At 41.7% G+C, this 14,914-nt stretch overlaps 1 protein-coding gene across 1 annotated transcript in view; it reads left to right on the top strand.

Annotated features, from left to right (window-relative positions):
• WDR44 (WD repeat domain 44) overlaps positions 1-14,914 on the top strand; it is a 131,539-nt gene that overhangs the window by 98,503 nt on the left and 18,122 nt on the right. Inside the window, exons 7-11 of the mRNA XM_056539361.1 lie at positions 4,092-4,228; positions 11,908-11,991; positions 13,077-13,183; positions 13,777-13,928; positions 14,023-14,161. Coding sequence (XP_056395336.1) covers positions 4,092-4,228; positions 11,908-11,991; positions 13,077-13,183; positions 13,777-13,928; positions 14,023-14,161 — 619 coding nt within the window. The remainder of the gene's footprint in view (positions 1-4,091; positions 4,229-11,907; positions 11,992-13,076; positions 13,184-13,776; positions 13,929-14,022; positions 14,162-14,914) is intronic.

Below are 14,914 nucleotides of genomic sequence, written 5' to 3'. Positions count from 1 at the left end.
CATATGGCTAAATAGCAGATCGTGACCTGGAATGCATTTTCTGCTGTCGCCCACTGAACTTGTACCTTGACCGGCTGTGCTGCTTTTAACTACTACCTACCTAGTTATCTATCTACCTACCTACCTGGTGCCCTACCTGGCTAAGAAGCTACTTGACTAGCTTACCTACCTACCTGGCTAACAACCTACTTACCGTCATATTTACCCACTTGGGAGGGGGAGATCAATCTACCTACCTACCTACCTGTTCACATTATATTTTTGCTGCAGATCGTTGCCTGTTGATTTTAATGGGTGGCAAAATATGCTACAGCAAGACTGCATTAGAAAATATGCAAGAGTGAGCATGCCTGGACCGGCAAAGGCTGTCCGGGCATGCTGGGAGTAGTAGTTTCACAACAGCTGGAGGCACCCTGCTAGAAAACACACTGCGCTAAGGGCGCAGTGAGAAAAATAAAAAAACCTTCTGCTCACCTAGTCCCGGTCCCTGCAGATTCGTCTCCGTGCGCTCCGGAGTTTCCTCTCTTCTTAGTACAGTAGGACCTTTCCCTTTTCAGCCAATCACTGGCCGCTGTGGTGTCACGTGTCAAGCCAGTTATTGGCTGATGGGGAAAGGTCTTGTACTGCAGTAATACACTAGGTTTCCCGGGTCCCGCGGAAGATTTGAAATCCGCCCGGGAAACCCAGTGTATTACTGCAGTACAAGAATGTGAAAGGAGAGGAGGGGGGAATGTGACAAGGGGGAAAATTAAAAACGTACATTTTAAAACCATGGGTCCTGATTATTACAGGAAGGGTTCTATTCTTAGCTTGTTAAGACACTTGCCATGGGGTTGGGCACATACGTCAACAAATCTTAGCCAGAACTTGCTAAGAATATTGGAACTCTTTGCCTACGCCCACAGTCGACTTGGGTAGTATATGGGTTACCTGGGATGAAAAAACATTTTTGTGTGTTCCCTGGTGTTAAAAAGGTTGAAATTACTGATCCAGTCCATTCTTTACAGCAGTCTACAATCTCAGTTTACTGAAACTATTGGATTTGATGGCTGTCCATTTATTTTAATGAACACTCTGATTTCACTTTTTGGTTCTTTTGTATGTAACATGTGATCAGGGGTCTTAATTTGTTTCATATTCTGAACCTGAGTTGTATAAGTTAGGTATATTTCTTTAAGCAGGGAAGGCTAGGGTAGAACTTGTAGCACTGTACTATATGTGAAGAAAGGCATTTTCATTAGAAAGTGAGTCTACCTGTTTGATATGAAAATGTCTGGAATGGATGTTAAGTTATATATATAAGGGGTCTTTCCATCTCCCCTCAGGCCCATTGTCGCCGGCATTGGGTCCTTGGCAGAGCGCCTTGGGGAGTGGGGGGACCACAATTTACAACCACTCACCAAGATAACACCCACATACATAGAAGATTCAAAACATACCATCAATATCTTAAAAATATTCCTTGGAGTGGTGAGTTGTCATGGGCAACCTGCAATGTCATAGGGCTATACCCAGCCATCCCCTGGTCCAAAGGCCTGGAGGCTCTATCCATACATCTGGATAGATACAGTACATACTCCCCTGGTCTGAGGGAATTCATCGTCATCGCAACAGAATTTTTGCTTAAACACAATTATTTCATGTTCGATGGCGATTACTACCTTCAGACCAGGGGAGCCTCCATGGGTGCAAAATATTCTCCATCCTTTGCAAACATATTTATGTTTCACTGGGAGTCGCAGTTCATTTTTAGTGACACCAACCCGTACATGAGCTCCATTTATTGGATAGGGCGGTTTATAGATGATATTCTAATAATTTGGTAAAATTCTGAAAAAGAATTCAGGGACTTTGTCCAGTACATAGGAACTAATGATCTCAATTTAAGATTTACATCTAATTATTATAAGAACAGAATTAATTTGTTGGGTGGAGAGAATACTATAGAGATTTTACCATATAGGAAGGAAACTGCCACTAATGCTATTCTGCGTGCCTCCTCTTACCATCCCAGGCATGTATTGAGCAACATACCATTTGGGGAATTGTGTAGATTAAAAAGGAACTGCTCCAAGGTAGATGAATTTAACACAGCAGCAGCAGACCTATGCGATAGACTGAAAAATAGGGGTTATAGTGAGTCTGTTTTGAGTCAGGCACAGAGGAAGAATAATGACATAGATCGCAAAGAATTGGTAGCTTATTCGAGGAGACGGCATGTTGACAGTGGGTCATTCAATGCAGGAGGGAAGACTAGCAAATTCAAGTCCAATAAATTCAATAAACCATATTTTATTACATCCTATTGTGTCCAGTTTAATAAGATCAAAAGAATTATCAATAGGTATATTCCCTTATTAGAGACAGATCCAGTGCTAAAAAAAATTTGTAGCAGAGGGTATTTCAGTGGTATCTAGGAGGTGCCCCTCCATAGGGTCAAAGGTATCCCCAAGCCTTTTTAGGAGCGAGGATAGAGAAGTAGTGAAAACTGGCTCTGTTCGAAAGGCAATTGGAAATGCGGGCATAATAGATGTATCACTTGTGAATTTATGGTTAACACAGATAATGTAACTTCGTGCAGCACAGGAAAGACATACAACATATGTAGCTACATAAACTGTAACACCAAAAATATAGTGTATGTAGCGACCTGCACTTCATGCAAAATCCAATACGTTGGGTGCTCAAGTAACCCTCTAAAAGTAAGATTCAGAAAGCATGTGTCCGGCATTAAAGGCAATATACCAGGTATTTCCATGCTATTGCGACATTTTAGGGAAACACACAAGGGAAATACAACCAGCCTTCGAGTCTCAGGGATTGAAAAAATATCCCTGGGTCCGAGGGGAAGGGACCTTAGAAATAGGATGTTCAAACGAGAAACTTATTGGAGGTTTCTTTTAGGAACTAGATACCCCCAAGGTTTAAATAAGAGAATGGACATGATGTTGACCTGTCCATGATGTGATATGTGTTAGGGTGTACATGTGCTCATTGTTACCGCCTGGTCCAAGATCACGTAAATGAACTATAAGAATTATTAATAAACCAAAATATAACTCATTTATTACAATTTAATCTGAACCATAATTTAATGTAAATTCAAAAGTAGGAATAAAATAATATAGAATAGTATTAAATTTATATGAAAATATAATATATGAATACCAACAATATACAAATAATAAAAAATGATAGATCTGGTTAGTGAAACAAATTAAATATAATGGTGACGGACAGGCGGTTAACATGGACACTTGTTCCAACAATTTATAATGTTCAGTGAATGTGTGACAATATAGTTCAAAATGTGAAGTGTTATAGGATCACAGTACATGGAGGCCAACGCATCCCCCCAAAAAAATTTGAATTTGACAGCTTTGTTTCCTGCTAATGTTTGTATACTGGTACAATACAAAATTTCTATTTCCAGTTTACGTTTCAAATGTGTAATGCATATACAAATCTGTATGTCCAGTTCACACAAGGATTTCATGCACTGCGGTTTCCCCCCCTTCCCCTTTCCAAAATCATAATTTTTCTAGGTGGGTTGCAATTGACATATAATTTGGTAATGGCATGGTTGTGTCCCAATTTGTAATGAGGAGTATAACCACACTGTCCTAAGGACATGTAATTTTAACGCAGTGCATGACATTTCCCTAATGTGTACGGACTAGTTGAGAATGATCATCCAAGGAACTCCTAGCTCCAGGTTTTACATTTGAATGATGGTAACTATTACGTGGTTGGTCAGGTGACCAGCACTATGTGTATTTTAAGATGGATTATGTGATTGTTTTAGTCTACGATTAAGCACGGTCACGTGCGAAACGCATCAGGCGTTCTGCCTTATACTGCTATATCTTCAATAAAATAACGCAAGCTTTTATCTGCAACCATCCTGGTGCCGGACCTCGTCTTTGCTCTTGTCTAATAATAGGCTGGAGGAGGTACCAGCCGGTCCACGGCACAGGTGGTGAGGAGGGCGTGTATGTGGTGAGCAGCTCACACCTTGCTACAGATATATATATATATTTATATATTATTTATATATTTTTTTATTATTATTATTTTCTTTTTCATTGCAGGAGATTTTGGCCAGCGTAATGATAAAAAATTTAGACACTGGAGAGGAAATCCCTCTGAGTTTGGCAGAAGAGAAGCTGCCAACTGGTATTAATCCACTGACTCTGCATATCATGAGAAGGACTAAGGAGTATGTCAGGTATGCCTCTTCAGGATGTAATAGAGATTTAAAGATGTTGTCATCTTAGGGCAGTGTTTTCCAGCCAAAGGCTGTCTGGGCATGCAGGGTGCTGTAGTTTTGCAACAGTTGGAGGCGCCCTGGTTGGGAAACCCTGTCGTAGGGAATTTGGAAAGGGTTACCCTGTTAGGGCATGTGGATATCATAGAAGGGAGTCACTTATGAAGTGCCCCTCTGGTGGACTAAGGCTTTCCAAGTATTACATGGTTGATATTCCATGTAATACTCATAGAAAGGAGGCCCTTGTGCCAGCATAAAGTGCCCCTCTGGTGGACTAAGGCTTCCCTTTTTTTTACATGGTCGGCCATTTATCTGAATGATCACCATGTAATACTACATTTACCTTGTAAGAGCAGAGTGACACACAGGGCATCTGCAGCTTATTTGACTCTTCGCAATCGCTGTCAGCAGTCACAGAGCAACTGCAGAGCGAGTTCCCTGTAGCTCTGTGTGTCCTCTGACTGCCAGCAGCACATCCGCAGCATCAAATACACTGTGGATGCGCGGTGTGTGATGCTACCAGAAGGGTACGTTCTCACAGGAAAGTTTTACAAAAAGCTGCAAGTTTGAGCCACAGTGGGTGTTCCGCAGCGGAAAAGCCTCAGCAGGTTACATTGACTGCAATCGGGAAACTTGCTGTGAATATGCTCTTATACTACGTATTCCCCATAGTGACTGCTGCAGGGGATATGCCTGGCTGGCCTGAGCTTTCCCCAGTGAAATTGCTTTGTTGGGGGTCAGGACCAGCATGATTAGACTGTCATGGTGTTTGCATGTTAAATAGGGTCATACTGCGATGTGGCAGTCTTCTTAGGAGTACTGTCTGTGCCGCTTTGTTTCATGATATATAATTACAAAGATCAGATTATTATTTATTTTTTTTTTACAGACCTACAAATCCCTTGCTTCCCCTTACTAAGGCTACATTCACATCACCATTTTGCCATTCTGTTTTAAATCAGTTTTTGTTTTGGAAAACTTATCCCTCAAAGACTAACAAAAGTGTATGCAATCGTGTGCTCAATACGGTTTCCATTGACTATAATATTGTAAAAACTGTATAAGGTATAAAGGACACAAAAACCCTTTGTAAACAGAAAAACCGGACATAATCTGATACAAATCCATGCTTGAATACAGCTTTGCACACAGCAAAAAAAACAGCACAAAACCGTACAAGTACAAAACCTTACACAACTGGATACACCTTGTTGCATACGTTTTTGTATAGGAGGTCAATGTATACAGTTTACTATATGGTTTTCAAATATAAAACCGTATTTGGTAACCGTACAGCAAAATTGTTATCATAAATAAGTGAACTACATTGCCTTAGAGCAGCTTGCATCGTACACCTATTTCTCCCTGTCATTAGACTTATTAATGTGTTTTTTATTAAGCTCCTAAGCGCCACCTAATGGTGGGGATAATTCTACCATTTAAAGCGTCCCTATAATTTCTCCTGATTCAGTAGGTTCTGTGCTTGATGTAAGCAGATTCTAATGATGGGTACAGTTAAACTATAACCTTAGGAAGGGTAGATCCATAAAAGCTCCATTTACATCCATATTTTAACTTATTTTACTCAGAACAGAACAAGTGGAGCCACTAAGGCAGTGTTTGCTCCACTTGTTCTGTTCTAAGGCAGTGTTTCCCAACCAGGGAGCCTCCAGCTGTTGCAAAACTACAACTCTCAGCATGCCCGGACAGCCAAAGGCTGTCTGGGCATGCTGGGAGTTGTAGTTTTGCAACAGCTGGAGGCTCCCTGGTTGGGAAACACTGCCTTAGTGGCTCCACTTGTTCTGTTCTGAGTAAAATAAGGTTGTCCAGGCATGCTGGGAGATGTAGTTTTTTGCAACAGCTGGAGGCACCCTTGCTGGGAAACACTGCACTAGGGTGTGACATTAGTTTGTGAAATAATGGACAGCATTCAGAGCAGCATTTCTAGCTGTATTGTGTATTGAAAGCTGATTGCATTCATATATCAGTTATAGGTAGATGTGTTCTTTCTTTGTTTTTATTTTATTTTTTTTATTTTTCATTTTTGAGATACAAAGCTATATAGCCGACACTTTTCAGCATTCCGGTTCTGTATCTTTTGATATACCATAGCCGAGGACTTATCTCTAGAAACACATTACCTACCATCTCAATGACCTCCCTTCTGATTACAAGCTCAGTGCAATTATACTGAATACGGGTATTGAACAAAACCACAGGATGCTTTAATGCTGCTTTATATACAGTATAATGTCTTTCAGTACAAAAAGCTTGCGGTTCCTGATTTCTCCTTAATAGATAGTTTCAAATCATCAGTCATTTGAGCTGAAAAAATCCATAGCACTTTGCTCAAAGCTTCACTGACATTTAAAGGGAGGCTGTAAAAGACTGCATTGAACATCGGGTGGACAAGCATTGTCCTCACTATTTCTAGCTTAAAAGGTATGTCAAGTTTAGAGAACCCATTTTGGTATAACTTTTTAGGTGATTCTGATTTAATAGAGGGGAGGTCCTCTGTTCAGGAGCGGAGAGTGGTTACAAAATAGAGCATCTCATACATGGTACTTTGTGATCAGCCTATTGTCAAAGGTGCCTTCTGAGAGGGATTGACCAAAATCGCAGAGCAAGTACAGATTAACAGAACAGCTCACCGGATAGTTGGTGATTTGCATCACTGGTGCATGGGCCCAAATCTGACAAGGCAACAGTTGCATAAAGTTTGTATGCATGTATATATCTTTCTATGAAATTGGTCCTAGTGTTTGTAAGTTGGATTTCGAGCCCTATTGGGACATGGACTCTGTACAACATTGTAGAATACAGGGCTGTGGAGTCGGTAGATAAATGTTCCGACTCCGCAGTTTTTTGTACTTCCGACTCTGACTCCTCTGTATTAATATGGCAGAAGTTGCGCAGAAGCTGCTGCCTTCATCTTTTTGTGTGCTGATCTGCTGCTGAAGATAGGGCAGTGGGAGGATCCAGGAAGGGGCATTTATTATAAATCATGATTTCCCTAGTAGAATTCCGTAGTCTTGTTTAAAGTTTAAGCCAAAAAAACATACTCCCCTCTCTGTATATCACCTGATCGCCGCTGCTGACCCCAAATCATTGTGCAGAGGCAAGTGCACAATGCCGCTGAGGCCAGCGATTGGCTGCGGTAATGTGCACTTTTACAGCATTTAATAGGAGGTGATTGAAGACATTGGTATGGGGTGGTTATTTATTTTTTTTTTTTTGGTCCGATTCTCTGCCAGGTGGGCAATTAGTCCCTTTTTTTTTTTTTTTTAAAGCAATGGGAGATAAAAATAAACAAGATCAACCGTTATGACTTAGAAATTTACATTGTCACTTTTAGCACTGAAACTGCTGAAACAAAAAGTAGAAGTGTAGAACAGTCTTCTTAGGGTTGCTAAATTTATTTTTGCACATCCAGTTTACAGATTTCTCTTCCCCTGAAAACATATATTTGTGTTGCCCATATAGCCGCCTTCATTGCTGTCAGCAGTATTTCTTGTGACATCTCTTAGATGTAATTGCCATATTTGCAAAGTCTGTTTTATCATTTTTGCAGTATTTGCAGATCTGCGCAGTAGGGGAAAAAAGCTCTCTTTACACAAATTGGTAATTATGTGACTATATACAGTTTCTCCATAACCCTTCATTATCGAAGAAATAAAAGTTAGTTTACCTCTGTAAGTTTATCTAAGCCTTGCTCAGCAAGATGTGAGCTATAAAAATATATATTGATTTCCAAATGAGCTATATTTTAGTATAATGTTTACGTGTAACATGAGATTAACCTCTAATGTCATTATGAACTCAAGTTTGGAATTGAATTACCAGATCGTTCGCTTCCTTCTAGTGTCACAGAAATAAATGGACCAGGATATAATGTCACGAGGACTGCTCCAACCAATTTATTTAAAGAAAGGCATAGTTGTATCTCTTAGAGGGGTACTCCGGCCCTAAGACATCTTATCCCCTGTCCAAAGGATAGGGGCTAAGATGTCTGATCACAGGGGTCTCGCCGCTGAGGACCCTTGCAATCTCTCATGCAGCATTCCCTGTCTCAGCCGCAAGAAGCGATGATTGCTCAGTGTCTGAAGCCTCACAACCACAGGGCCGGAGTATCGTGACATCACGACTCCACCCCCCTTGTGATGTCACTCCCCGCCCCCTCAATACAAGTCTATGGGAGGGGGCACGTGCAGCTGAGACAGGTGGGTGCTGCTTGAGAGATTGCGGGGGTCCCCAGCAGTGGGACCCCCGCGATCAGACATCTTATACCCTATCCTTCGGATAGGGTATAAGATGTCTTCGGGCCAGAGTACCCTCACAGTCGGCAAATCGCAGATGAACTACGTCTTGTTTTTTCCAGAAAATTATTACCTTTAAATTTTTGTCGATACTTGCATCATTTCTTGGTGAAAAATTCAGAAATTTCATGAAAAATTTGAACATTTAGCATTTTTATAACTTTGAAGCTCTCTGCTTGTAAGGAAAATAGACATACCAAATAAATTATATATTGATTCACATATACAATATGTCTACTCTATGTTGACATTATAAAGTTGACATGTTTTTACTTTAAGACATCAGAGGGCTTCAAAGTATAGCAGCAATTTTCCAAATTTTCAAGTATATTTCAAAATCTGAATTTTTCAGTTTTGAAGTGAATTTCAGGGTCTTTATGTTAGAAATACCCCATAAATTACCCCATTATGAAAACTGCATCCCTCAAAGTATTCAAAATGACATTAAGTTTTTAGCCCTTTAGGTGTTTCACAGGAATAGCAGCAAAGTGGAGGCGAAAATTCTAAATCTTCATTATTTACACTAACATGTTCTTGTAGACCCATATTATTATTTTTTTTTTTACAAGGGGTAAAAGGAGAAAAAGACCCCCAAAATGTGTAACCCAATTTTTCTCGAGAAAGGAAATACCTCATATGTGGATGTAAAGTGCTCTGCGAGTGCAGTACAGGGCTCAAAAGGGAAGGAGCGACATTGGGCTTTTGGAAAGCGAATTTTGCTGAAATGGTTTTTGGGGGGCATGTCACATTTAGGAAGCCCCTATGGTGCAGGAACAGCGAGAAACACCCCACATGACATACTATTTGGGAAACTACACCCCTCAAGGAACGTAACAAGGGGTACAGTGAGCATTTACACCCTACTGGCGTTTGACAGATCTTTGTAACAGTGGGCTGTCCAAATGAAAAAAATTACGTTTTTCATTTTCACGGACCAATGTTCCAAAAATCTGTCGGACACCTGTGGGGTGTTAAGGCTCACTTTACTCCTTGTTACGTTCCGTGAGCGGTGTAGTTTCCGAAATGGGGTCACATGTGGGTATTTATTTTTTTGCGTTTGTCAGAACCGCTGTAACCAGCAGCCACCCCTGTGCAATTCACCAATTTAGGCCTCAAATGTACATAGTGCGCTTTCACTCCTGAGCCTTGTTGTGCGCTCGCAGAGCTTTTTAAGTCCACAATGGTTGGGAAACATTGTCTGTTTCCTAACTCAGTGTTTCCCAACCCTTGTGTCTCCAGCTGTTGCACAACTACAACTCCCAGCATGCATGGTCTGTCAGTGCATGCTGGGAGTTACAGTTTTGCAACAGCAGGAGACACACGGGTTGGGAAACACTGATTTAGGAAACAGACAATGTTTCCCAACCATTGTGCCTCCAGTTATTGCAATACTACAACTTCCAGCATGCTCAGACAGCCGAAGGACATGTTGGGAGTTGTAGTTATGTAACAACTGTGCAGTGGTCTCCAAACTGTAGCCCTCCAGATGTTGCAAAACTTCAACTCCAACCATGCCCAGACTTCCCAGGCATGCTGGGAATTGTAGTTCGACAACATCTGAAGGGCCCAATGTTGCTGAACTACAACTCCCAGCATGCCTGGACAGTCTCTGCATGCTTTGAATTGACATCTGTAGCGCTACAGCTTGGACACCACTGTATAGTGGCCTCCAAACAGTGCCCTTCCAGATGTTACAGAACTACAACTCCCAGCATGCCTGGACTGTCTGGGCATGCTGAGAGTTGTAGTTTTGCAACATCTGGAAGGACACAGTTTGGTCTCCAAATTGTGGCCCTCCAGATGTTGCAAAACTACAACTCCCAGAAGCTGCAGTAAAGATCACTTTACGGCGATCTTCACTGCAGCATCTGTCACCACCGCCGCACCACTTGCCTGCCGACGGTCCCTGGTCCCCGCGTTACTGCCGCCGGTCCCCACCGCATCCACGGCCCCTGCACCTCGCCGCCATCTTCCCCCACTCTGCCCCGACAACACAGCAACCACCTGCAATTGAAAAAGGGAGCTGTGACTCCCAAAACGCGTCTTGCTTTATATTTATTATTTTCTTTGATTTCTTATGCTGTAAGAATAAATTTATTTATTTTTCACCAATACCCACGATTTCGGGTTATTTCCTTGGGAGCACCACTGCAGCTTTTTTCTCCTATACCTCTGGATTACTCTACGGACTCTCTTCTGGGCTCCGTCCTCACGCTGCTGGCCTGCATACCAAGCTACCATCACCGGCAAGGAATACGCTACCCCCACCTGGGTACCCACCTACACCGGCTAAAGACCTACACCGCACCCGGCGCTACCTCCGCTTTTTTCCTCCATTTACTGCCCGACATCTAGGGGCGGGCAGAGCGGGGGGAAATTAACATTCCCGCCCCTGCCCTGCGATTGCCCATAAGTCCTGATCGGCTAATCGCAGGGGATAGGAGGAGGTGGCACCCCTTGCTCCTATCCTTTAGGATGATCGGGGCTGTATCTGACAGCTCCGATCATCCCTATTTTCCAGGCTATCGGGTCATCAGAGACCCGATCAGCCCGGAATAGCCACAAGTCGCCGATCTGAATTGATCTCATGACCCCCCTGGGCGATGTCACAGGATGCATCTCGTTCCGATCACCGCCCAGCAAGCTGCGGTGATTGGAAATGAGGAGGGTACAGGTACGCCCTCCGTCCTTAAGTGATAAGACGCGAGGGTGTATCCATACGCCCTCCGTCCCCAACAAGTTAATAATTGCTATGAGGAAATTCACATGAGGGTAGTTCACATGTGATTTCAGTCTTTTACTTTGATTTTCTGTGTGACCTGGGATCCAGCCCCCAACAGGTTAGAAGACTTTGCTTTTCTTTTGACCATTGATATGTCATTTTATTCTCAACAAATTACACATTTAAGGGTCTATTCTTATGTACAATATCAATATCAAATATGCGCAGGATTTTACGCTGCAGTTTTCAATGTACACGACTGAACACAGCTTCAAATCCTGTGCATCAAATATGCGAAGGATACGAAGAGTCAAGTCGTTCATTGAGATCTGATATGTGTTCTTTTAATATAGGTATATTTCTGTATATACAGTTTCATTAAACAAATGCGGGGGAAGCAATACTTTGTGTAAATCGGTTATATGTGAACACTGTAGAGCATATATAGTCATAATTATGCAACAATGCAGCTGAAGTTATCCAACATATTATTCTGGAAATAGTGGGAAGACAGAAGCTTAAATATTATGGTGATGAACTCCACATTACCTCTCATATATATTCAGTAAGTAATTTAATGTATGTTTTATCTTCTTTCCTAGTAATGATGCTGCCCAGTCTGACGATGAAGAGAAGCTTCAAGCTCATCAAACAGATACAGATGGAGGGAAACTAAAGCAGAAAACGTAATTCAATTAATAGTTGAATAGTTGTTATGCTGCATAACTTCAGTGTATTTTAATCTACCACTATTCTATAATCTGCATATGCCGAATACTATGCAGTCATTTCTGCAGTACAGTGTTTAGTGCAAGAGGCTTCTGCAGCTTCGATTACTCTCGGGCTTCATTCAGATTTGTGCTTCTGAGGTACAGATATGTCAGCAGAAACTCAACATCTGATGCCGACATATACCTACTTGGATCAGCACAGCCCCATTCCTTCCAATGACCCGAGCATAGTTGTCTATTTCCGATATTTGTCTCGGACTGAAAACAGCAGTCTGCAAAGTTTTTTTCAATCAGAGTGCCTTCACCACAGAACAAGTTATCCATTGCATAGCAGGCTGCAGTGCCACCATAACGATGCTTTGATCACGCCAGAGCAGAACCAGTGAAAGGATGAGGAGCACTGCTTAGATCAGTGGTTCCCAACCAGGGTGCCTTCAACTGTTGTAGTTCCGCAACAGCTGGAGGCACCCTAGTTTGGAAACACTGACTTAGATTCTCAACATTTGACACTTGTATTAAAGTCACAGATTTATGTTTTATAACTTTTTTGCACTATTCAATCTGTTACACCTTTTAGCCTGTATAGAAAATGTTACCTGATGTTTCTTGGTGGAATGTATAGTAAGTCAGTGCTATACTTCCATGAAGCACTTTGAGTAATCTGCAACATTTGATCCTTTATCTACTTGTGTGAGCTAATGTAATCCTATTTTAGCTGCTGCCTTGACTGGTTAGCAACATCAATGCCCTGAAGTCAACTAGGTCCTAATATAGCTCTCTCTTTAATAAGCCGGCCACAGCTACTACTAGGATGAACAAAATGTGGCATATAATGATTATTTATGAAGAACATACCCTAAAGGGCCACTTACATTAGACTTTCAGACAGGGGTGCAGACAGAGTCTGTGTTTTAATTGTGAGTCTGTAAGTTCAAAGAAGAAAAAATGATTGTGTTTTTTTTTTTTTGTTTTGTTTGTCTTTATTTTAAATAAGTGAACCGACAATTAAAAAAAAATCTAAATATGTTCTGTTCTTAAAGCACACAGCTGAAAAAGTTCTTAGGAAAAAAGGTTAAGCGGGCAAAACATCTAGCAGAAGAGTATGGTGAGCGAGCAGTGAATAAAGTGAAAAGTGTCAGAGATGAAGGTGAGCACGAGTCTAGACAATCTCCATTTTGTAACAGTCTGTTTTGCTCTGTATGGCTTAGTCACATATGTCTAGTGAAAGGACTTTTTATATAAAAGCTGAACCAATCAAATTGTTTTAATGGGCTCAGCTGTGTCCCCCTTTTTACTGAAAGGTTTGTAATATCAGATGTATGTAATATCAAATAGCTGTTAAAGAGGTACTCCGCCCCTAAACTGCTTATCCGCCCCATGCCGGATGACGGGCAAACACTGCCATGACGCTCCCTCTATTCATGTCTATTCATGAATGGAGGGGGTGTGGCGTCACCTCACAAAACAGAAGCTTCCGTGTTCAGAATGCCGAGGTGCCCGCCCGGAGATCCTGGGGGGCGATGTGGTCCCAGCAGCAGCACCCTCCTTTGGAAAGAGGACAAGATGTCTAGGGGCACAGTACCCCTTTAATTCTCCCTTCTGGAGATGGTATTGGGGTCAGGGAGGGGGGATTCCCTTGGTCAAACCCAACACCAAAAAATAAATTAGAAAGTGTTTTTAAGTGGTTTCTCATTGGATAAAGTCATGTATTCTTAGGGATATTCTTGCTTGTGCCCTCAGTTTTTCACAATGATCCGGATGACCCGTCATCCAGTGATGATGAGGGAATGCCGTACACCAGGCCTGTGAAGTTTAAAGCTGCTCATGGCTTCAAGGGTCCTTATGACTTTGAGCAAATCAAAGTTGTGCAAGATTTAAGTGGAGAACATATGGTAAGTTTCTTGACCAAGAATGTATTAGACTATCACACTGGTAAAGTGCATTTCTCTAAATATCTCAGTTCTCTCTAAATGTCTCTTTTTCTAGGGAGCTGTCTGGACAATGAAGTTTTCACACTGTGGGAGGTTACTTGCCTCTGCTGGACAGGATAACATTGTACGAATATGGGTTCTCAAGAATGCTTTTGATTACTTCAATAATATGAGGATCAAGTACAACACAGAAGGTAAATTATTCAGCATGAGTTCTTAATAGGTTGTTCTAGCGGTAGAAATTTTCCCCTATCCAGGTCTGATTCATTGTCTATGGAAGCTCCGGAGATACCGAAGTACAGCGCTCTGGAGCTCCCATTGCCAATGAATAGAGCACATGCCGACCCACCGCACTATTCTTTGGGGAGAGTTGGGTCCCTGTTTTCTTGTTCAAGGTGTGTACCAGAGGTCAGATGTATTTATCCTGTATCGTGTGTAATGGATAAGTTTCTGTCGCTACAATACCCCTTTAACGTGTTAAATAACAGTAAGGAATCAAAATAAAGGACCTATCAGGACACCTTCCTAATATTATGCATGCACCAGTTTTCAGCTCTAAAAGGGAGTAATTTATTCTTTATATATCTATATAGTGGGGAAGGTCCAAATTTATGGTATCCAAAGCGTAAAAGTCTTTACTCAGACCTAGGGATCAATAACATTTTGCCTGCCAGCTTCCACCCCCAGGGCGAGCTACTTAGCTTTACTGCACTCAGTGTCTAAATGGTATTCAGTGATATCCTGAACAACTCTAGTTCCAGCTAACAGGTTATTTTTCTTTTTACTATGTCTATGCATGGGATTTAAAGCGCAACGGTCATGAGTTTTAACCCCCATAAACCAGCCCCAGCTTGACAAAGTTGTTAGAAATAACAGTTAAATCATACCTTTAGCTTTAGTGATGCTAATAAATGCTTTTAACGGTATTCAGCAACAGCCGGATAGGC

Source organism: Hyla sarda, chromosome 9 (assembly GCF_029499605.1).
Source record: "Hyla sarda isolate aHylSar1 chromosome 9, aHylSar1.hap1, whole genome shotgun sequence".
NCBI lineage: Eukaryota > Metazoa > Chordata > Amphibia > Anura > Hylidae > Hyla > Hyla sarda.
Note: the sequence above shows the minus strand (reverse complement) of the source record. Positions and strands in the feature narration are given on the sequence as shown.